Here is a 23551-nt window from a genome sequence, read left to right on the forward strand (position 1 = left end):
ACTTAAAAAATATAAATTGTTATAAATTGTAAGGATCCACTTCATACACCAAACATCACTTGTGAGGATTAAATTAAATTTTAAGTACTAAAGTTTTCACCGAAAAGTTAATTGTCATCACCTAGTGGATGGCAAGCAGGTTGGCTATACTGTGGCAATACTAAAATAAAGTGCTGTGGGGCTTTCAAACTACTATAATCAATTTTCAGCAAGTTCTTAAAATTGTCCTTTAATTCACAATTTCTTTCCTACACACCTTCAGACATTGTTAGAAGATAAGACGAGCATTATACCTTTAGATTGTACCAGTAAGGGTCTTAAACTGGTATCTCACTGAAGGATTGAGCTCTGTCCTAAAAGATACTTTTCAACCCCAAATGATGGGAGATGGATTTGGTGACTAACAACAGAATATGTAAATAAGACAGCTTTGGAGTAGTTTAAAGGCATATTTTGTCTGTTGGATCAAATTTGTCCAGTTTCAGTCCTTTACCTTCTTTCGTCTGACAGTTCAGACAGATCCCCTCCATCTCTCTTTATCTCCTGCTCATCTTTAAATAAATAAGAATACTTCGAGCACTCTAGCCTAGATTAGTGTTATTAAAGTTCCTGAGGAGGTTTTTGTGGCCAAGGTTTCAAAGTTTGATAAACTCCACAGGACCATGGCTCATCTCTCTTTTCTTCTCATTTCTCCAAATTTCTTTTCAACTTCCTCTGTCCTTCCATCCCTGACATTGTGGTCACAGTAGACCTCACAAGGCAGTTCATAAAAGAAAGTGCAAATTAAAAGAATAAATATCCTCCAACAGTCATGTTGTCAACAGGTGGAGGCATCATGAGCTGACTGCATAGCTAGATCTAAAGTAAAACCTCCTCTTTAAATCATACCAGACACTGTAAAAAGACACAAAGCACACAAACAGAGAAAAACGTCCTAAATAAGTGTCACTATTACTTCTGCAAGTGCATGAGGTGTCCTTTATAATGTTTTTAAGTTTCCTAAATAACACTAACTTTGTTTAAAGTGCGTTAAAAAATCTGACATTTGACTTGACTTTCCATATTTCCAAGCCACAAGCCACATCACAGCAGGCGCCCAAATATCTAGGAGAAAGAAGCTCCCTTAATCTCACCACCAATGCAAGGACATTTTTCAGCAAGTTTTCTCTAGGTCATACCTACATGCAACTGGCCACATCAACTAGCCATAACACCTGTTGCAACAGGGGACAGATTTTGGATTTTGAAGACCTTTCGCTTTTAAATTTACAGATTCCTGGGCAATCTTGTCACTCAAGGCCACATCTATAAATAAATGCAAACAAGACTAGTTACAACATGAGCCACGTATCTTAAAGTTAGAGAAGCACCTCAACTCACCACCAACCAAAATATTCAGTTTTTGGGACATTAGGGGCATTTGAGCTACTTAGGCATAGTCAAGGTTGAAAGTTTGAGGTCAATTGGTAACAGGACAGGGCCAACTGGCAACAATCCTTCAAAAAGTGTCTCGCTGAATCACAAAAATGTAAATACCATAAGAAACCCAAACCCCAACCCCGTTCCCACAGACTGTTGGAGTCCACGTGTGATTTCTTACTTGAGAGCATTTTATCGTGGGCCATTTCCTGTACCTCTGATTTAGCATTAGGTTCGGTTTAGTGCTGGGGAGGCTGAATGGCACAACAAACTGTGATCTCTTTTCCACAACAAAAGAGAAGGAAGACAAAGAAGTGAAAAAATAATCTGCTCTGCTTTAAGAAAAGAAAGAAGACAATTTTAGAAGCAGGTCATTCCGTCAGGCTCAGAGGTTGTGGTCGCTGTGGCTCCACCGCCAATCAAAAAGACAGCAATGCTGGATTTTGACTGGTTGATTTTAGGAATGCCACCATTTCCTGCTCTATGAAGAGCAGACAAAAAGTGGGTCTGACTGCAGCTACTGCCACTGGTGTTGAACTCAAAGTCTGGGTCAAGAGCTGTATCCGTGGAAACAACCCATGAGGCTGGACGCCATTTTTTCAAGGTGTATGGTGTCTTAATGCGACGTTTTATTTTCTCTCCTGAAGCACTCAGACTGCCATTATCTGTCAAAGAAACATCATCTGAGGAGTAGAGGGGAAAAACATTAAAAAACCTATTGATGTCTTACCTTTAAAGAATTAAAGGCACAGGCACACAATGTTGTCTTAGTGGTGTCACAACCATATTGCATTCGGGGCTTTTCCTGTTTCTACAGACCTCTATGCCGCCGAATCTGACTTTATTTATTTTATGGTACTTTTGTCCTTTTTGCTTTGGGCCACAGTGCCCAGTCAGAAGGTACAATAAATTTCTGTGTGTTGATCAAACAGGTGTTGCCAGAAGCTTGGTGATATGATGTAATGACTGCTTGCAGAGCTAACAGTTACACCACTGTAGCAGAGAATGACCACCTAGACACAATAGCCTGTCAAAGTCACTTGGTTGCTAATTGGACAGAAATGGTCACAATGGTCCAAAGACCATGGACAATTGTAAATTGACTGTGTGTGATGTGTCCAGCACCATTGTTTTTGATACTAGTTGGCCCTTATGACTGGCCATTCAGCCAATTTAGCATGTTTTTTGGTGGTGGTTTGACTGTAGGTTCAGAGTGCAAAATGTGAACCATCTGACAATTTGTGACAGGAATTCCTTAAAAATCTAATCTTGATTTACCTGAGGAAATGCAGGACGAGGACAGGTCCAGAGAAGAGGGACGCTCAGGCCTCCTGGGTTTGGTCTGTCTAATCTGATCGAAGGCTGAAACTTGTAGAGCTGCAGGATCTTGAGCTTGTGTTGGAATTGTTGTTTCCGAATCTTGAGATCCCAAAACTGGAGTTTTAGGGCCTGGGTTTTCTGTGGCTGGAACCTCTGGAGGGGAAGCTTCTACATTCCCAACTAGAGCTTCTGCATCTGAGGCTGGAGATCCTATGAATGGAGCTTCTGTTGCTGAAGGCTTCTGGGCAAGGGTTGGGGTTTCTGCAGCTTCTGGAAGCAGCATTTCTGGTGCTTTTGTTGAACGAGAATCTGTATCTCTGCAGCCTGGGACCTCAGCAGTAGCAGTAGAGTGGACCAGATGAGCCTTTGCAATTTGGGTAAATCCAGTGGTCAACACTGGTTCTGCAACAAGGGCTTTCTGGAGACATGGACCCATATCTAAGCCTTGACCTCTATCCTGGGTAGTGGTAGAGGCCTGGGGAGGTGATGTGTGACCAGATGTAGTTGGTCCTGCTGGACCAGAAACCAGATTTGAAAGAGGAGCAATAGCAGGGGACTCAGGTTTAGGACTGCTGATGTCTCTGCCCTTACCAACCTCTGAGACCATCATCCTTTCAGGTTTAATCTCTAATCCCCTGATTTCTGATCCTGACGCTATCCTATTATTGTTGTTGTTGGAGTTTGAGCCTCTTCCTGACAGGATGTTTCCAGCTCTTGACTGCAGATGAGGAAGGGGCTCACTCTCAGCAGGTGGCTGTTCTCTCCTCAGAAGTGGTTCATGTTCATCAGGACTGAAGTTGAGTAGGTTCAGATGGTTGTCTTCTCCTCTGATCATCCCTCCCTCCAGCTTGTCCTCCTCCTCCAGCTGTGGTCCTGCTGGATTAGTTCGACCCCCACCTATCATATCATTTGTCACCAGGGTGGGAACCCCTGCATTACAGCTGCTGGCGACCACTGTTATTGAGTTCCCAGTTGCGACACTGCCTCTTGTACTGGTGTTGTTAGTCACTGTCGTTACCAGGTGGGGCTCTACAGCAGTGGCAACTGTTACCGTGTTCATCTTAGCAACGCCTGTTTCCACCTGAAATACAGAACTGTCTGAATTAGTGAATTAGCAATTTTTTGTGAAAAAACGGGAAGATCAGACTATATAAAAGAGTAATATGTTGAAATAAACTGTTATCAAATTTCAAGATTAATTTTGCAGTAAACCTGTGGGCTAACCATGGCAATGCTCCAAGTTCTACCAAAGCCTTTGAGCTTATGACAGTGTATATTGCTGTGATGATGGATGAAATACTAGGAAAAAATATGAATGTAAACATTTCCTACAGTTTGAAGCAACTTACTCTTGACTTAGTGAGTAGAAACAAAGAATCCTAGTGATGATAAATGTGTTGACTAGTGTAGAAAAGTGCTTATAGCTCTGGGAAAAAGAGCATATGTATTAACTGGATGTCTTCAGGACCTAGAAAATCAAGGCTGACACAAAAGCCGGAGTATTAAATGCCTGCAGGACAATTTGTAGGGGATAAACACAACAAACAAACAGCTCCTACAACTAGAAACCAAAACAGGCTTTGTTAAAAAGGGGAACACAGGATCTCAAGAGTTACTGGTTTCTTCCCACAGTGATGGTCAAATGTCACAACTTCAGTGATCGCTAGATGACTCAAAGATATTCGATATGCTCTCCAGAAAACTGCAAGGGCTGACTGTGCTATGATCTGCCTGGCTTCTCTCAGGGCAACAGTAAATAAGTAAGCACTGATAATGACTGATAACAGTGGGAAACACAATTTTTGTTGAGTTAGGTCTGACAGCTGTTTTTAACTAATTTTTGGGTGCGGAATCCAAAACCGATCTCAGTTTTTCTCTATCACGTCAAGTTTTTGAACTATAGGATCCCCGTTTTCTTAAAACATATGAAAAATACTGTACTAAGATGGAGCTTTGAAAACTAAAAAAACAGCATAAAATGAAATAGAACTTACAACGGTATGCCCATGGTTACAAGGTTAAGAGAAAAACCAGCACAAATCCTCTTAATTCCTACTATGCCAGCTTTCTGTTTGCAGATATTGATAGTACTGACCTATTGGGAGCTGCACACACCTCTCACCGCACTGTCTCATTGTGACTGCACAAACAAGTTGCCACGTAGCTGTTGATGAGTCCAATCGTGATCAGCTGGCAAGTCTTACTACAGCTGATCAGTGGAACTTTGCTTATCTGGAGGGTAAGCTGTGGAGAAAACACTTGACGTGCTAGAAAAAAACTGACTGCAATTTTGGAATCAGCATGCCAATTTTAGTTTTAATAAGCATAAAAATCTAACTCAACAGAAATTTTTTTTCAAATTGTTCCCCAGTGTAATCCAAGACCCTATTTAGAACCATCTACCTCATCAGATCAGACCCTACCTGTCTATGGTTTGACTTGAGCTTTCCCAGTTTAAGTCGAGAGGAAGCCAAGGCGGTCTCCTTATATTTGGGGAGGAGGTGGAGGCTGGTGGGTCTCTGGGGAAGGTTCTGCTGTTTGGGGAGAGGGTGGATGGAAGAGGAGGAGGAAGGAATATCAATGCCACCAACACCCAGTTCACCTGGAGGAGCTGACACAGAGTTGTTTGCCTGGAGGGACCACAGGAACAGATTTCTGGTTAGTGTGTACATTCAGTAATAGCCACACTGGTAATTCTGTGAGGTAGTGATCAGTAGTAATACCTCATTAGCTTGCAGTGTCTGATGGTACAGCAGGCTGGTAGCTTGTGGCTCTGAACTGAACTGTTTCTGTGAATGCTCCATCAAGTTTTCATCTGAACTTTCCCTCAGGTTCTTATCAACCTGCAGAAACAGATGTTGACATGTTAATGTGTGAAGACCAGAGGAGGCTCATCCTCTATTTTTGAGAGACAAGAAGGAGATCAAAATATGAAAAAGTAACTGGTTGAAATAAACAATTATCAAATCTCATTATCATTAATTAAGAATTCCAGATTTTCAAGGTTTTTGTTTTTGCTTCTAAATCAGAGGGTATTGTGTAAAATTCCCACTGTAACACACTGGGTGCTCATGACCCTTTGTTGGACTGACAGGCTTCTAGTGACACATTATGAACATACAAGGTTAATTCCCATCCAGAGCCTGCAGTGGCTGTTTTTAATAAAACTTGTAGGCCATTGTTTTACAGCTCAATGTTTTTGTTGAGCACAAGAAACTAGAGAGAAGTAGCCAATTAGTGCAAATAACAGCCAACAGAAATAATCTGGTGGTCTTTAAAATATTTTAGAACCTCTAGCCGCCACTGCTGGAGACTGATGTGGTCTGATGATACACAGAGGAACAATGAAGAATAAAGAATAAATTGAAAGAATAAACTAAAAGTAAAGACCTCTTTTGGGTCAAGCTTGGTGGCCTCCAGGTCTTCTTCTGTCAGCTGCAGGCAGACTGGGACACTGGGCACAACACTCACTGGAGGACAACAGGGAACATTACAACACTTATTAAGACATGTCCACAACAATTCACATAAATGTTAAAATGCTAGTTACTTGTCAAAGGGATATCCACCCACGCTCACTTTTGTAGAGGTGTTTAGTTGAAATTAACTAGGTCTTCGTGGCATTAGTCACATGCTGTCCAAAACATCATAAACATCAGTGTGTGACTTACCTTTGTTTTCAGATTCAGAGATGGTGGAGAGGACGGTGGCAGGCGTCAGGGCGGTGGTGGTTGACATGCTGCTGTCTGAACTGGACAACCGAGCTTGATTCTGACAGAGAAAGAGAGAGAGAGAGAGACAGAGAGATAAATGACTATAATAAATAAACAGTTTGTTTTGTTTTTATTTTGACACCTGTTAAACTTCTACCTGTGCCTGCTGCCGATCATAGTTGATGGAGTTTCTGTTCTTTTCAGCACCTTCTGCTCCATTCATGGTTGTCCTGATGACAGATGCTGGGTTTCCATCTCCCTGGAGATTTTTGACCACACCCACTTTCAGATCCTCAATGTATGAGGAGGCGGAGCCAACCTGAGGTGACCAGCAACCGTGAGACAGATTCCTGAGAGAGAGACAGAGAGAGAGAAAGAGAGAGAGATATCAGAGATCAAGGAGTGTGTAGTCCTTTATTTACAGTGTATACCTGTGGTTGTGTGTTGCAGTGTGTGTATACCTGTTGTTGTTTATACTGCGGTGTGTGTATACCTGTGGTTGTGTATTGTGGTGTGTTTATACCTGTGGTTGTGTATTGTGGTGTGTGTATTCCTGTGGCTTTGTAATGCAGTGTGTGTATTCCTGTGGCTGTGTATTGCAATGTGTATGTACCTGTGGTTATTTATACCTGTGGTTTTGTATTGTGGTGTGTGTATAGCTGTGGTTTTGTATTGCGGTGTGTGTACACCTGTGGTTGTGTATTGCTGTGTGTATACCTGTGGTTGCGTATTGTGGTGTGTGTATACCTGTGGTTGTGTATTGCTGTGTGTATACCTGTGGTTGTGTATTGTGGTGTGTGTACTCAGCAGTGTAAGTTCAGACAGTCTCTCCTCTGCACACTGAGCAGTGAGTCGTGCCTCGGCGTCCTGATCCCAGCAGTCCTCCATTGTCTCCTTCAGGGAACGCAACACCTGAAAACACAAAAATACACAAAGTCAGCAACAGAGAGTTACTGTCGTGACCACAGCACAAAACTTTTTTATGAAGAATTATAACAGTAATCTAAACATTGTGTTTTATCACAATACATTTCATAACATAAATGCAACTTTAACTAGATATTAAACCATGTTGTGAATATCAGCCTGTCAGGGAGTGGTTCCCTCAAACAAGGTCCACAGTAGTTGAATTATTGAATTGTTATTTTATGTAGACAATGGCAGATATTAATTTGCTTTCTTACGTATGTGGCATTATTGAGACAAAACTCCATAGAGGTTCAGAATATCAGTGGTAAATTTCTGGGGATGTTATATCACATGGTGGTGTATCTTTGAGCTGAGCCTGGACTGACAGGTGAGAACAGTAACACTCACCAGGTTGTTCTCCTTCCAAGCTTCAGGGAATCTGGGTCTGTATTTCTCTCTGGCGACGAGGAGCTGCATTTCCTCGAAGCTTGGATGATTCCCGAGCTCTGCCTGAAACGGCAGCTGGTACTCTGGTGCTGTTTCACCTGAACACAAACATTAAGTGTATGTCTGTTTTACACCAGTGACAGTGAATATATGCAGCGTTTGGCTTGGTACACAAAAAAATGTACAGCACCTGATCTCAGACTCTGCCTTTAATTAACCAGGTTTGAGGAATTTGTTTTTTTTAATCCATAAAATTTCAGAAAACAGTGAAAAAAAAAATGTATGTGCTGGTACAAAACGAAGATCTGCTGGACTAGACTGATATTCTTCTGGCTATTAAAAGTCTAAATAGCCTAGATCAGAGGAGAGCTGGGGGAGATGTGCGTGAGTCAAAGATACTATGTGAGGCGAAAAGGAAAGGTGTGTGCAGGTGTACAACCAACAGGAAGTTAGTTATTGTTGTTTGTCTGATGATTTGAGCACTTTAAAACACACAGAGACTCGCTGCTGCAAAACCAGAATCCTCCTGTTTTTAAGTTTACTTTGATATCATAGTGATCCAGTGATGTTGTCTGAACATCATGATTCACTGCAGACAGGAGCTGATCACAGCTGATCACAGCTGTTCCAGCTGCTGTTACTGCAGACAGTTTGACTGAATGCAACCACATTTAGCATAGAAATGGGCCTCAGACATTGAAACCCAGCTGCTGTTTGTATTTTTATTTATCTAATTTGTTTTTATTGTGCACAGTAGCTGTGTCCCGGTTCAGGGGCCAAAGAAATGACTGTTGATGTCATTAGTGACCTTCAGTGGTTAATTTCCTTCTGGACAATAATAGAGATGAGGGTTGAAGTCTGAAGTTGTGTGTTGTGTGTGATATGTTGTATGTCCTGTATGTAGCCTGTTGTTTGTTTGAAGTGTTGAGTCACCTGGGAACAGGTCAGAGCACCTCCTGAAGCTCTCCCAGAAGAGCAGACCCAGAGCATAAACATCCACCTGCTTGAGCGCTGACTCACAGTCCCTGAGGTTCAGAGCTCCACCCAGGACCTCCGGAGCCATGTACCGCACCGTCCCCACCTACAGAAACACACACCTGTAAAACTACCCTCTGTTTGAGTTTACACCTGTACCATCATCATCTTCACATGACCTGACCTCAGATATCGCCATGGTGTCGTCGTCTCCGGGGCGACAGGGCCGGTTTCCTGTCAGCCTCATGGACAGACCGAAGTCAGCGAGGACGCAGGACAGATCGGCCCGGACCAAAATGTTCCTGCTGGTCACGTCTCTGTGGGCCACAGCTGGTTTATACTGGTCTGAGTGGGGACAGAGCAGAGGCCAGCAGGTGTTTTATCACCTGGTTTCTTACTGTTTACAGTAAATCAAAAAGGCAGACACATTGAAACCAAGTGAAAAGTGCTCGCTCATAAAAAAGTAAATAAAACCTCATTGTTAAGTCCTCCAACAACCAAGTCGATGTCACTGAGGACAGGAAAGAAAAATGTGAAATTTCAAAATATAATAAAATATAAAGTCAATTCAGAGATGTGTGGATGTGTTTGTCCTGGACAGTTGAAATGATGAGTGAAAAACTGAAGAAAAACTAGAGAATCTGCAGGAACAAAAATTAAAAAAATTAAATACATTAAAAATATGTGAAACTCCAAAGATTCCCTCAGATTCCTGTTTGTTTTATGTAAAGACAATTCTGTTTTTTTTTTTTTTTATTAGTTATGAATCCTGTTGTTTTCTCCAGATGATGAAATATTTATCCAAAAACAAGATGATTTTATCACATCATCCATCAGAGTAGATTAACACTGTATGAGAGGTGTGGATTAGCTGGATTACTTCAGAGGAAAACTTAATGACATATTTATTTATTAGCCAATAACTGATCAGCTCCTCCTGTTGATCAACAGATTTAATTATCTGATCAATATCTGCAGAGCAGCTGATCTGTCTTCACTATCACTGCAGTCTGTTTACTGTAAACTGTCAGAAACACACACTCACTCCAACAATCACTTTAATCAGTAATTTGTTTTCATCAGGTGTGTGTGTGTGTGTGTGTTGAACATTCTTGCTGGAAGTAACAGTGGAAAGAGGGAACGAAGAACAAAGAGGAACAAAGATAAAAAGACATTTTACTTTGCTGCTAAAAAAGAAACATATCACAGAAATGCAGAATATTACAGTTTCTGTCAACAATATTAAAGCTCCATGTTTTAACTGTGTTTTATCTGAAGTGTTGATCTCCATCAGAAGATATATCTGTGGTTCTAAGAACCAAAAATCATCTCAGTGTTGTTTTACATCTCCTCTCTCAGGCTTCCCTCTGGAGCTCTAGTAACAACAGGTCAGTCAGCCAATCAGAGGAGAGGATCTGAGCCTCTCTTCTGATTGGCTGACTGTTTTCTGAGTGACCCAATAAAAATATAGCAGATTCACTCAGAGTAACCAAATCCTGTAAGGTTGGATGGTGGGTCCAGGTGGGCGGAGCTTGGGGCGGGGCTGAGGGCGGTGACTGTTTAGTTGTGACATCACAAAGTTCCAGAAGTCAAAATCAAAAACACATGGACATCTACCTTTAGACTGTGCGGAGTGTTTTGTCAATAATCCCATGAAAAGACCAATACCAGCACTGACTGTCTCCCACTAACTGGTGCAGCTGCTTTCATTGCTGAACCTTTTTTAAAAGTGACACCCAGATGACATAATGCTGTGACGTGTACCTCCTCTGTAGAGCTCAGTGTGCAGGAAGGCGAGTCCTCTGGTGACACCATGAGCCATCCTGCAGCACGTCAACCAGTCGACAGTGTGGAGAGACAGGTATCGAGACAGACAGCCCTGAAGAACCAACAGACAGACACACACTGGATTCATTTGTAAAGGAAAACACTAAAGCACAACACACAGTGTATACACACAAGTACTCACACCCCTTCACTCTGACACTAAAATCCTGTAAATTAATTTAATAATCAATCTACAGTCAGCACCAAGTACCAGTACTAGATGTGAAAGAACAATTTCATTAACTGAAATAAAAATTAAAAACAAGACTTCATAAAAAGAAAGATGAATAAACCTCATTCACTCATTCATTCACTCATTCATAGACACACACATACTGTATTCTGTATATAATCTGTATGCCTGCCACATACTGTATATGGCCACACAGAAACAATTCTTACATTAAATAGTGACTGAGATAGGTCTGCATGTGTGTGTGTGTGTGTGTGTGTGTGTGTGTGTGTGTGCGTGTGTGTGTGTGTGTGTGTGAGCAGACAGTTAAGCCGGTAACTACTGTCTGATCGCTACAGAGGAATGCAGTAAACCAACCAACCGGGCATTCTACTGTGTGTGTGTGTGTGCGTGTTGTGTGTCTGTTGTGTGTTAAATAATGTGTGTGTAACAGTGTGTGGTTATAAACAGGAAGTTGAAATTGTTTATGTACAAGTTTGTGAATGAGAGATAGTGATAATTAGGATTTGACTTTAAGTGTGTGTGTGTGTGTGTGTGTGTGTGTGTGTGTGTGTGTGTGGTCACTGGCTCCAGACAGGAAGCAGGAGTGAAGGCGCCATCCTCTTCCAGCACAATAACAGGACTAATGGAGTCAGGGAGACATGAACCACAGTCAGACGTCTGAACTGTGTACAGCCCTGTCAGCGCCACAGTGGTCAGAGAACCTCAGGGAACCTCTGAATCAGCTGGTTCTCTGCACTGATTGGTCATACACTGTGATCTGGTCGTCATCTAAGTCACAGATGTAGACCCAGTGTCAACTCACCGTGACATCACCCATTGGTTTTTTAAAACCAGAAGATACCATATTTGGAGGAGAAGGTGGATCTGACCTGCTCTGTCCTCTATCCTGATCGTCAGGTTCAGTCTGTCAATCACACAGTAGCCTAATGCAGCCCCTGCTTTATGGTCTATTTTCCTCTAAATGGATCATAATTTAAAAGTGAACATCATGTTGTGTTGAAGAAGACTTGAAACTAGAGACTGAGACATAAACTCATCAGGAAAACGTTTCCTGAGGTAAAAAATCAGAGAGAAGTAGAGACATTTTCACATAGACTTCAATACAATCAGACTCTGTTTACAACCAGTGGAGTCGCCCCCTGATGGTCAGTAGAGAGAATGAAGGTTTAAGGCTCTTCCGCATCAACTTCACTGTCCAGATCCAGAGGCAGCAGAGATCCAGATCATGATCCTGAAGTACCACTGTTTACTACTATCAACAACTGCACGTCAGGAGTAGTCAGCCAGTCCACATACCTGAACTCTACCTCTTCCCTGACACTGAGCCTGACTAACAATCAGGGTTTGGAGCAACAACAAGCTGACAATAGTAATAAATCACAGATATTATTATATCTGATATATTAGCTCACTTAAGATGAACCAAAACATAAGGCTCAACAACTTTCACATGTGCTGCCTGAGAGATGCATACTCAGCGTTTCCAGGAGGGACAGGAAAATAAAAGAACTTTCCCAGCATGCACTCTGCTTAAGCAACAACGTCGCCAATGATGTGGACATGTACCTGGAGGATACCAAAGGATAATCTTTATGGTCTCTCAGCAACATATCAGTCCATTGCTGCACTTCAAACACTTACAATAATATTAATAAACTTATAATAATACTGATGATGTGCATTTAACAGTATCAGTTAAATTCAGTCTCTTACATGTGGGTAGTACTCCATGAGGATCAGGAACTCTGGTTGTCCGTCGGCCGTTGTCCGCTCATCAGCGGTCAGGAAACGGGTGATGTTGTCGTGTTGCTGCAGCAGTGGCAGGCAGTAGATGGAGCACTCGTTGGCAAAGTTCTGTCGGTTGGCCGAGTTGAAGAGTTTGACAGCCACGCAGCGCTCGTTAAGACAGCCACGAAACACTGCACCATAACGACCTCGACCAATCAGCTGCCAGAGAGGGGGACAGAGAAACCAAAGAGTCAGACTCGGGGAGTTCCTCAGGGTTCAGTTCTAGATCCTCTATCATTAAGGTTTTATATATTTATACACATCAAAGTCAGTCCAGTGGTCTTTTCTTTGTCCTGCTCAGACTCTGTTACATCATTTCTTCTCTGGATCTGGAGGCATTCTCAAGGCAGAGACAATAACCCTGTTCATGTCATAGTTATGTCATAGTGATGTCATCAGGGATATCTCAACTTGGAGACTAAAGAGTTTCATCATTTTGTATATTTTTGTGGTTGTTTTTGTCTCTTTGTAATTTGATTTGCTTTGGAACAAGATATGTTCACTGTCTCATAATACGGGTTTCTGGTCTTTGGGCTCTGGGTCTGTACCTGGGTTCTGGTCTTTGGGCCCTGGGTCTGTACCTGGTAGGCCTGTTCAGAATCCATCCATGATACTACTGAGCTGACTCTGACTTACTGTGAGGCTCTGAATGTGTCTGTGTTCGTTACCTCCAGCAGTTTCAAATTGTCCAGGTCGACTGCAGACTCTGTGTTTGCTGCCTCCATCACATCCAGCGCAGACAGACTGAGTTTCCGTTTCCCTGAACACACACACACACACACAGTTTGTATTAATGATTATCATTGATAGTCACATGTTCTTAAAGTGTTTGTGTGTGTGTGTGTGTGTGTGTGTTCAGAGTGTGTGTGTACCTTTCATCATGCGGTATCCCAGGAACAGTGCCATGATAAGGATGGCTGCTATAGCGATGGTTGCCAGGGCAACGAGTGCTGTCTCCTCCCGCCTCAGCGGCTGGTGTTCTGTGGGTCAATGATGCTACCGTTAACATCTTCGTGACATCATCACTCAAACAGTAACATCATCATCATCACTCAGAAAAGATCAGTTGAGTTTGAAGACAAGCCAGAGGTTTACTGGCAAACACACACACACACACACACACACACACACACAAACACAAACACAAACACACAGTCTGTAATGGATCAGTAAGGATTTCATTTCACCTCCTGTGGACAGAGATTTCTCCTCCTCTCTCTGTTCACTGTTAAACTTCACTTATTCACTGTCCACTGCTCATTATGCAGACACTTCTGTGTATTGAACAACAAAGGGTCTGTTTTCATCCTGCAGTGTGATGATCGTGCACAGCAGAGGTAACTGAGTACATTCACTCAGGTCCTGTATTCATCTGTTCTCCACCACATTTCAACTGACGCTGAAGGAAACTACACATTTTTACAAACAAAACCTGTGAAGAGTTTATCAATATAATGCTTTGTTATAGAGTTAACTACCAACATTAAATAAAATTACAGCTGAAACAATTAGTTGATTAATTGATTAATTTTTGGCATTTCATGAATTGTTTAAGTAATTTTTAATGTAAAAACATTTCAGCTGTAGTGTCTGCCGATAGCCTGCACATGAGGGAACATCTGTAAACTGTAGCTACAGAAAATAACCTGGGTTACATTCTCCCCCTCTAAACTTCACGAGTCTCACTTTTTCCAAAAATCAAGTTTGAATAAGGTTTGCATGACACACAATTAGTTCAAATGAATTTAAATCACAGGTACACTGCAAACAGGAGCTGATCACAGTCAGTTCATCATACTTCAATTTCCGAAATGTAAGCCAATGCAGCCTAAAGACCTGGGGCTTTGGTTGCAGCCACAGTGTAGCTCACTGAATCCATGGCAACATTATCGTTTCTGTTTCTTGAAAAGGTTTTCATCTGTTTATATAAGTGATGATTTCCAATGTGTGCTTATATTTTAGGGTCATATCTAATATACGTATAAATGTTTATACTATACAGGATGGACAAAAGCCTACAACAATAACACACATCCACGCTGTGAACACAAAGGACACAACCTGGTCCTGCTCATTAACTGTGAACTCAAAAAAAATTTAATGCAGGACAAGATGAATAATGATTAACTACTGTCATTATTTCTCACTGTGATCTTGTGCTCATGCTCACTGATACAGTGACAGTGGCAACAACATGGTGGACAGATCATTTTTCTGCCTAGTAACAACCAGGATGAGCTCAGCTGTTGGTCAGAGTGACCTGCTCACCTGTCTGTCTGTCATCCCGCCCGCCACTCTTTATCAGCCTCAGGGCAGGGGTGTCAGCAGTGGGCAGGGCCTCTGTGAAGTTGGCGTTGCAGAGATCTCGGCTGCAGCAGCAGAAACGGTAGCTTCCATTCTGGATCTGAGAGGGTGTCGCCGTTACCAGGCAACGGTCGCCATAACACTCCTGCTGGTCGCCAATGTGAGTCCAACAACCTGGAGGGAAAAACATATGGACCAAAACGTACAGATGTTTTTCATGTAAAAAATCAGAGGGTATTAACAGCAACAAATTTGTTCATAGATTCATGAAATTAATGAATATTTCTCAGTGTGGCCTGATTTCATGTGTAGCCTGTCTCATCTTACACACAACCTGCTGCAACTTCTCTTCAACACCAACCACAACCTTTTTCCTCTGGGTACTGTAAGGTGGATACTGTGCAAAGTGCACACTGCTCCACTGTTATGTGGTCGAGCTCAGGTGGACAGATGTGGTTGGATAGATGATGGACAGATGTGGTTGGACAGATGTGGATGGACAAATGTGGATTGACAGATGTGGTCGGACAGAGGTGAATGGACTGATGTGGATGGACTGATGTGGATTGACAGATGTGGTTGGACAGATGATGGACAGATATAGGTGGACAGATGATGGACAGATGTGGACATACAGATGTGGATTGACAGATGTGGTTGGCCAGATGATGGACAGATATAGATGGACAGATGATGGACAGATGTGGACAGACAGATGTGGAAGGACAGATGTGGATAGACAGATGTGGTTGGACAGATATGGATGGACAGGTGTGGTTGTACAGATGATGGACAGGTGTGGTTGTACAGATGATGGACAGATGTGGTTGGACTGATGTGGATGGACAGATGTGGTTGGACAGAGGTGGTTGGACTGATGTGGATGGACAGATGTGGGTGTAGAGATGATGGACAGATGTGGTTGGACTGATGTGGTTGGACAGATGTGGATGTAGAGATGATGGACAGATGTGGACGGACAGATGTGGTTGGACAGATGATGGACAGATGTGGTTGGACTGATGTGGTTGGACAGATGATGGACAGATGTGGTTGGACTGATGTGGTTGGACAGATGTGGATGTAGAGATGATGGACAGATGTGGATGGACAGGTGTGGTTGGACAGATGTGGATGTAGAGATGATAGACAGATGTGGATGGACAGAGGTGGTTGGACTGATGTGGATGGACAAATGTGGATTGACAGATGTGGTCGCACAGAGGTGGATGGATACATGTAGATGGACTGATGTGGACAGACAAATGTGGTTGGACAGATGATGGACAGATGTGGTTGGACTGATGTGGTTGGACAGATGTGGATGTAGAGATGATGGACAGATGTGGATGGACAGATGTGGACAGACAAATGTGGTTGGACAGATGATGGACAGATGTGGTTGGACTGATGTGGTTGGACAGATGTGGATGTAGAGATGATGGACAGATGTGGATGGACAAATGTGGACGGACAGATGTGGTTGGACAGATGTGGATGTAGAGATGATGGACAGATGTGGTTGGACAGATGTGGATGTAGAGATGATGGACAGATGTGGACGGACAGATGTGGTTGGACAGATGTGGATGTAGAGATGATGGACAGATGTGGATGGACAGAGGTGGTTGGACTGATGTGGATGGACAAATGTGGATTGACAGATGTGGTCACACAGAGGTGGATGGATACATGTAGATGGACTGATGTGGACGGACAGATGTGGTTGGACAGATGTGGATGTAGAGATGATGGACACATGTGGATGGACAGATGTGGTTGGACAGATGTGGATGTAGAGATGATGGACACATGTGGATGGACTCTTGACTTTGGTCTCATTCAGAGCTCTGACTTTGTCATTCTGATGCTGCTGCTCAGCTGTTGAGCTGATCTGATTCATAAACAGAACAGAAACAAGAACAAACTGCTCATCATCATCATCATCATCATCGTCATCGTCATCATCATCATCATCAGGCTCCTGTTCTTGCTGCTCTGTACTGTGTATTCAATACAAACACATTCATCACGGTGTCTGTGTTTGTTCTTAATAACAGTGAGACAACATCATCCCCATCATCAGGTCAAAACAGCATTACCCACAGTCACTTGCATCAGCATCCCATTCCCATGAAAATCAAGTGACCTCAGGACCAATCAGCTGAGAGCTTCTACATTCAGAGACAGTTACAGGTTCACCAGACAAATTCAACATGAGTCTCACCTTGCTTCACCAGGTGCATTTCACCATCTGGTCTTTTTTCCCACAATCCATAGCAGCGGGATCTGTGGCTGCAGCGAATCGTGCCATTCTCTCTCACCACTCCACGCAGCTCATTGGTGGGTTCATTGTGAGGCTCCGCCCCCTGCAGGTGGTCAGTGAAGGCGCACTCTATTTCCTCTGACTGAAGACCTGCACACAGACATTTCATTTATTGTTACATGGTTTCAAACAGATCTCAGACCAGATCTCATTGGAACTCCTGAACACCCTGGACTGCTGGGGGGGTGATGTTGTTGGGTCAGTACTACAAAGAGAAATAAAAGAATTCAACTCAGAATTTTGTGAGATGTTCAGGAAAAAAATTTATGGGAGGTGTTTCCTGTGGCTGCTGTGAAAGAGAAACCTGCCCCACAGGAGTGTGTTGATCAGGACTTCACACTGACTCAGGTTTCAAATGTGTCCCATACTTTTACTGAGCACATGAACCCATCACACATCTGACCACACAGTGTCTGCAGCTGTCAAACCTCAGCCAGATGTGGTCTGACTGATCTAACCACATTTACACACCTCTCCTGATCCAGATCACAGATGTGAATGTGGTTTCAGTGTTTGAAACTATCTAGAAACTATGTGAAAGTCAACACACACACACACACACACACACACACACTAACCTGACAGCTCCAGATGATGATGTATTTTGGCGTCTTGTGTTGTCTGAGAGACGAGTGGGAACAACAGAGCTGCAGAGTGAGGGTGAAGCCTCAGGCTGCTCATGTTCTCTCACAACATCCAATGTCCCAACATCACATCAACAACATCTCCTTGTCTCACAGGCTGAAGTTACACTAAACTTTCCATGCACATGGAGCTGAGTGTCCTCTGTTCAGCCTGTTCGGATCCAGCATCTCCACACCCACTCTGTGAGCACTCACATTCATCTACACTTCATTCAGAATTATTATTCAGAAGAATACATTAGTCAAAGTCAAAGTCAAGTCAAAGTAGCTTTATTGTCAATTTCTTCTACATTAATACGTGTTTGTATTATTTACAGTGTGAACCACTGAATCACCTGTCACCTGTTTATGTGAAAATGCCTGAAACACTTCATGGTTTCAACTTCTCACATGTGACACCTGTGAAGGTGTTGCTGAGGCTTCTGGGTAACTCTGACACCATTTTTCACATTTAACAAACTAAACAGTTAATGTATTGATCAGCAGTGACAATAATCATTATATATACAGTAGATACACACAGACTGCACGTATATAGAGCTTCTTTAGTCTTATCAACCACTCGAAGTGCTTTACACCATGAGTAACATTCACCTGTTCACACAGCACTTTGCTGTCTACATACAGAGCGCTTCTACAAAAGACACACTCATATCAGGGTTCAGTATCCAGCCCATGGGCTGGAGGAGCCGGGTCTCGAACCAGCGACCTTCTGTTGGCTGAGTGATATTGTGACTTTTAGTGGACGTTTTCCTCACGTCCAGAATGTCAATATTTTATGTCAAGTTGATGTTGTCATGAGACGTTTGGAAGATTTTAGTTACTTAACAACACAACTTAAAACCAAGAAAGTATCATTGTACGTTGTCGTCAGTGTTCTATGTCAAATTGTTGGGGGCATCACAACCTACATTCATCAGAATATCAACGCCTACATCTTTGGTGGCTGCTGCATGCTGGGAAGGATCTGAGTTCTGCTGCACCCACCTACGTCAGACTACGCCCAACAGGAGGATTCAGTCAGAGATAAAACACTGAACATTGTATAAACCAGCTGAGTTCATTTGAATTTAAATGTCCATCAGACATCTGATGTTGCCATAGAAACAGTAGCACATTTTTCTGACAAACCACAACAAAGCAGTGTCTTAAACACACACACACACGCACACACACACACACACACACACACACACACACACATCAGCCTGTTTTTACCCATTATATGATATATGCTACACAGAATTAAAGACGTGTGTGTGTGTGTGTGTGTGTGTGTGTGTTGGTGTAACAGTGATCAGCAGCTGCTCCTGCTGCTTCCATCCAAATAACTGAATTTACATAAAATCAATCAGAGTGAGGCCTGAGTGAAGTTCTGCTGTGTGAACATGAACACGACTGGTTGATGGAGAAAAACAGCTGGTGCAGCTGATTCTCCAGTTACTGCCATTAAACCACCACAGAAGAAGAAGATGATGACATCATTAAAAGAACCAGTCAAAGCTCAGATGATGAAAAACATGTGGAGAACATGATGGAGATCTGACATTTCTGTTTGATTCATGTGTTAATGTGAGGAAGGTTCAGCCTCCTCATCACCTGATGTTTTCCTCTCTTCATCTCCATGTACTGTCTGTAGAGGAGGTGATTTTGCTGTTATGTAATATCAGCTACAGGTCAGCACCGCTATTCTCCATGAACAGCAGCTGTGATCAGATGTGTCGAGACAGTGAGAAGACACCTGTATAGATGTTTGAACATTTTTCCACTCAGTACACTTTTAGGCAGATAAAAGCAGGAGATGGAAACACACTCTGAGCTCTAAGGCAAGATTTCAGCTCTTACATAAGAAACGTGAAACCCTTCTGTTCCAATGTCTTGATCTCCAGAAGATGAACCTTAACTGACCACGTGGACTCTCCTCCAGCACCACCCTCATCATTAAGTCCATATGTTTTAGTTTCAGTTGGTTCAGGTCTGTAAGTGTCTGAGTCCAGTAAATCCTAAATTTCTGCACAGGGAGGGGTTGGGGGGGTCGCCGTCACCTCACAGGAATCTGTCTGACCACCCGCCCCAAACTGTGCCGGAGCCAGGAAGAGTCACTATTTAGTCTACTGTTACACACACACGCACACACACACACACACACACACACACAATGAGGGGTGTGTGTCTGCATCCTATCATCTACATCACAACTAAAACACAAAAACTGACACAGACTGGCCGGCGACAGAGAGAGAGAGAGCGAGAGAGAGAGAGAGAGAGAGAGAGAGAGAGAGAGAGAGTGTCAGTATTTATATAAGGAATCAGGATGTGTGGTTGTGTGTGTGCGTCATGACGTCAATGTAGAAGTGATGAACTGAACAAAGAGGAGCTTTGAGCCAACTGAGAGCTGGATCCAGTGCATGATGGGAACTGAAGTTCTTCTACCAACTCAATTAAAACCAATAACCACCTCTAGGAGTTTTAGTGGAAACACGTGAAACTAACAGTTTCCCCCTGCTTCCACTTTTTGTGCTAAGCTAGACTAACAGTTCCACTCATTCCACTGTTTGCCCTAAGATAGGATAAGGTGGTTTAGTTGAAACATGGATGGAGCCAGGCTAACAGTTCCTCCTTGTTCCCAGTCTTTGAGCTAAGCTAGGCTAAGGCCAGCAGCACTCCTTTTCCAAATCAGGGATTTTTTCTTTCATCTTTTCTGAAACCACACCTCAGAAAATAAAATAAGACACATTTTTTAAAGATAGTTGGGTGTTTTGGTAAATTCAGCTAACAGTGGCTAACAGTTCCCCCCTTCTTCTAGTGTTTGTGCTAAGCTAGGCTAAATGAATCAGGACTGTAGTGAGTGATGTGAGGACATGACATGAATCTGATGACATTTGAACTGACCGGTCACAGCAGGCAGCAGCAGGACACACAGACACACTGCAAGTGCTGCTGAAGCTCCACACACGGCAGCCATGTTGGATCCAGCTGACAGGTTTGACTCCCTGCAGACGTCACACAAACACTGAAGCACAGGGCAACATCACTGATCCTGGGTCAGATTATGCTGAAGGAGCTGGACACACAGCATCTCCTCCTCTGAAAAAACACACATGGAAAATCACTGACATTGTCACATTGTGTGCTGATGCTAATGAAGACTGAAGACAGTGTTAAATGTGACCTCAACACAGGACGACTTGTTCCCACTCAAAACACTAAGTTTGGCCCTTGAGGCTGAAATCTCTCCCTCTATAGAAGACACTCTCAAGGGCCCCTGGAGGTCTGGGGCCCAGAGACAGTACACCTGTAACTGTTCTGTAGCTGCTGTCACCTCATCTGTCTTTCATACACCTGCACAGGAATTACAGCAGGTAACTTCACTACTGCTGATACTTTAACTACATGAAGCTGATTTTGACTGCAGGACTTTTACTTGAGTATTTTTACACTGTAGTATTAGTACCTTTACTCAAACAAAGGATCTGAATACGTCCTTCCCCACTGACTGACCCACTACTCAGTATATGTGTACTACACCAATATTATTCTCCTGGCTGGACCATGAGAATCTTATCAATATGATATTATAATGAAGCTAATATAGTATATCTAATCAAAACATTATTGAGTCTACAGGACTCAGTGTAAGCTTAATATTTCTATTATTTAACTTTTATATAATATGTTACTATAAAACCTATAACATGTTTCCATAGATGACAGTCTAGACTTTACACTGACTCTGTTTAGTGGTCTAATATTCTTATAATATTGTTGTTGTCTGAACAGCTAATATTTGTGTCTTTAAAATAGATGTTAGGGCATATTCTTGCCTTTAAATGCAGCAATAAATATCTTATAATATTCATATTTAACTCTGATCTTCTTGTGTTTTATTAGCTCTAATATTCAGTGAAACAATGGTGACATAACAATACACCTGAGCATATTTTTGTGCCGTATATTATGCATATAATAATCTTATAATATTCATATTCCACCTGCCATATTAAAACATATTACCTCTGAAACATTCCTTTAGATATTTTAACACAGATAAGTCTGTACTAATCTATAAAATCCATGATTCAAATCATGCATGTTTTTATCTTAAAACACAAGTCATCATTTTATCACATTCGTACAGGACTAACATCAGGTCTACTTATTTTAATGTGTTTCATATGTTGTAAAATTCCTTTATGTCTATATCTCTGTAATATTTCTACATATCACTATAGTATCTCTACAGTTTCCCGATAATGCTCCTATGACACCTTTATACCTTTATAATAAAGCTGTAATATAGCCATAATATCTCAATACAACACTATAATATCTATATTATAAATTCTATAGTATCTTTGATACAACTGGCATGTCACTGTATTTCTATCATGGCTGTTTTCTCTGTGATATTGACACTGACTGTCTGTGGCTCTGGTGACCTTCATCATCATTTGTCCCTTTGTAACACACCTGTAATTCACCTGCTGTGCATCACTGCATCATACTCAGAGTGCAGGTGTGTAATATCAATGCGTACTGCAGTGGTACAGCTCATCTTAGAGATATTAGAGATAACAGAGACATTCGAGATACCTGGGTTTGTCTGCAGGTACATTTAACGGCAGCATTATTAGAGCTGAGGCAGGAAGGGAGTGGCGGACACACACACACACACACACACACACACACACACACACACACACCGGTCAGTCACACGATAACGTGTGTAATAAAGACGGTTCATACCGGTGAGGAAGACTCCGCTCGGCTCTGCAGGATGAGATGAAGCAGTCTGTCTGTCTCTATCTCTGACTGTCTGTATTTCTGCTCTTTTTCTGGCCCAGCTCAGTTCGCCTCTGTTCGGCTCGTCTCGTGTAGGTTCGGTGCGGGCCGGTCCGGACTATCCGCTCCGGTATTAATCCGGATCCAGCTGCAGGTTTGCTCAGCAGAATCAGAAAATCCGCAGAAATGAAGCTGCGCTCCGCTCCTCTGCGGACACATCCAGACTGTCAAATTAAAGAGACTACAACACACTCAACTTCCGGGTAACACTTTTAAAATAAAAGCCTCGGTGCTAAAAGAGGATGCAGTATGTGACTGTCAACGAGAAGCGATGGGAAAAGGAAATGTGATGATGTTCTAACTGTTGTATTTTGTATAAATACAGAGTCAGACCTGTTTGGTCTCATCTAGAACTAGAACTAGTCTTAAATACTGTTATCACACTTGGTTAACTCTCTTCTCTAAGTCAAGATGCACAGTTTGATCCACTGGATTTCAGACACTTTTTCACCTTTATTGGACTATAGTGATCTGCTCTTTATGATAGACCTGAGCAGTGCCTGAAGAAGCTGGATACTGTACACCTCTGTTCTCACAGTTATTACTGTGTTATTACTTTACACCTCTGTTCTCACAGTTATTACTGTGTTATTACTTTACACCTCTGTTCTCACAGTTATTACTGTGTTATTACTTTACACCTCTGTTCTCACAGTTATTAGCTGTCCAGTTCAGCAGCCTCTGAGTCCACTGTAACTGGTCTATATTTTGACTGTTTCTCTCCTGTAGATCTCTCTGAGGTCATTTCAACAGTTTCTTCATCTAAACCATCGACTTGTCTTCTAGACCCCGTTCCAACAAGGCTGTTCAAAGAAGTTTTTCCTTTAATCGACACCTCTAT

General features: G+C 42.4%; 1 protein-coding gene across 3 annotated transcripts; it reads right to left on the reverse strand.

The window, feature by feature from the left end:
* Positions 1-1714: 1714 nt before the first annotated feature.
* On the reverse strand, positions 1715-22922 carry LOC139614882 (bone morphogenetic protein receptor type-2-like). Of its 3 annotated transcripts, XM_071472543.1 has the most exons (20): positions 22615-22922; positions 20761-20955; positions 17126-17314; positions 14863-15072; positions 13467-13574; positions 13263-13354; positions 12520-12753; positions 10548-10662; positions 8968-9128; positions 8742-8889; positions 7770-7906; positions 7142-7364; positions 6946-7111; positions 6610-6802; positions 6411-6510; positions 6130-6209; positions 5463-5582; positions 5163-5369; positions 2698-3820; positions 1715-2102 (listed from the first exon to the last, which is right to left on the reverse strand). In XM_071472543.1, exons 2-20 carry the CDS (start codon positions 20831-20833, stop codon positions 1780-1782), a joined length of 4002 nt encoding a protein of 1333 aa, XP_071328644.1. In that variant the 5' UTR covers positions 20834-20955; positions 22615-22922; the 3' UTR covers positions 1715-1779. The 3 variants fall into 3 exon arrangements, with proteins under 3 accessions (XP_071328644.1, XP_071328646.1, XP_071328645.1); XM_071472545.1 differs by lacking the exon at positions 6946-7111 and having other exon boundaries at positions 6130-6205; positions 6407-6510; positions 7228-7364; positions 22615-22913; XM_071472544.1 differs by lacking the exon at positions 6946-7111 and having other exon boundaries at positions 7228-7364; positions 22615-22912.
* Positions 22923-23551: the final 629 nt, after the last annotated feature.

This window comes from Trachinotus anak, unplaced genomic scaffold, assembly GCF_046630095.1.
Source record: "Trachinotus anak isolate AG129_WGS33_773 ecotype Australia unplaced genomic scaffold, CSIRO_AGI_Tana_v1 ptg000039l, whole genome shotgun sequence".
Lineage (NCBI taxonomy): Eukaryota > Metazoa > Chordata > Actinopteri > Carangiformes > Carangidae > Trachinotus > Trachinotus anak.

Bases quoted from the DNA above. Each gene is read 5' to 3' on its own strand.
- LOC139614882 (XM_071472543.1), bottom strand. From the start codon at position 20,833: ATGGCTGCCGTGTGTGGAGCTTCAGCAGCACTTGCAGTGTGTCTGTGT. The intron at 7,365-7,769 runs GTGAGTGTTACT...TTGTGTTTTCAG, and splicing joins CTTGGAAGGAGAACAACCTG to GTGTTGCGTTCCCTGAAGGA. The intron at 6,210-6,410 runs GTAAGTCACACA...GTTGTCCTCCAG, and splicing joins CTCTGAATCTGAAAACAAAG to TGAGTGTTGTGCCCAGTGTC.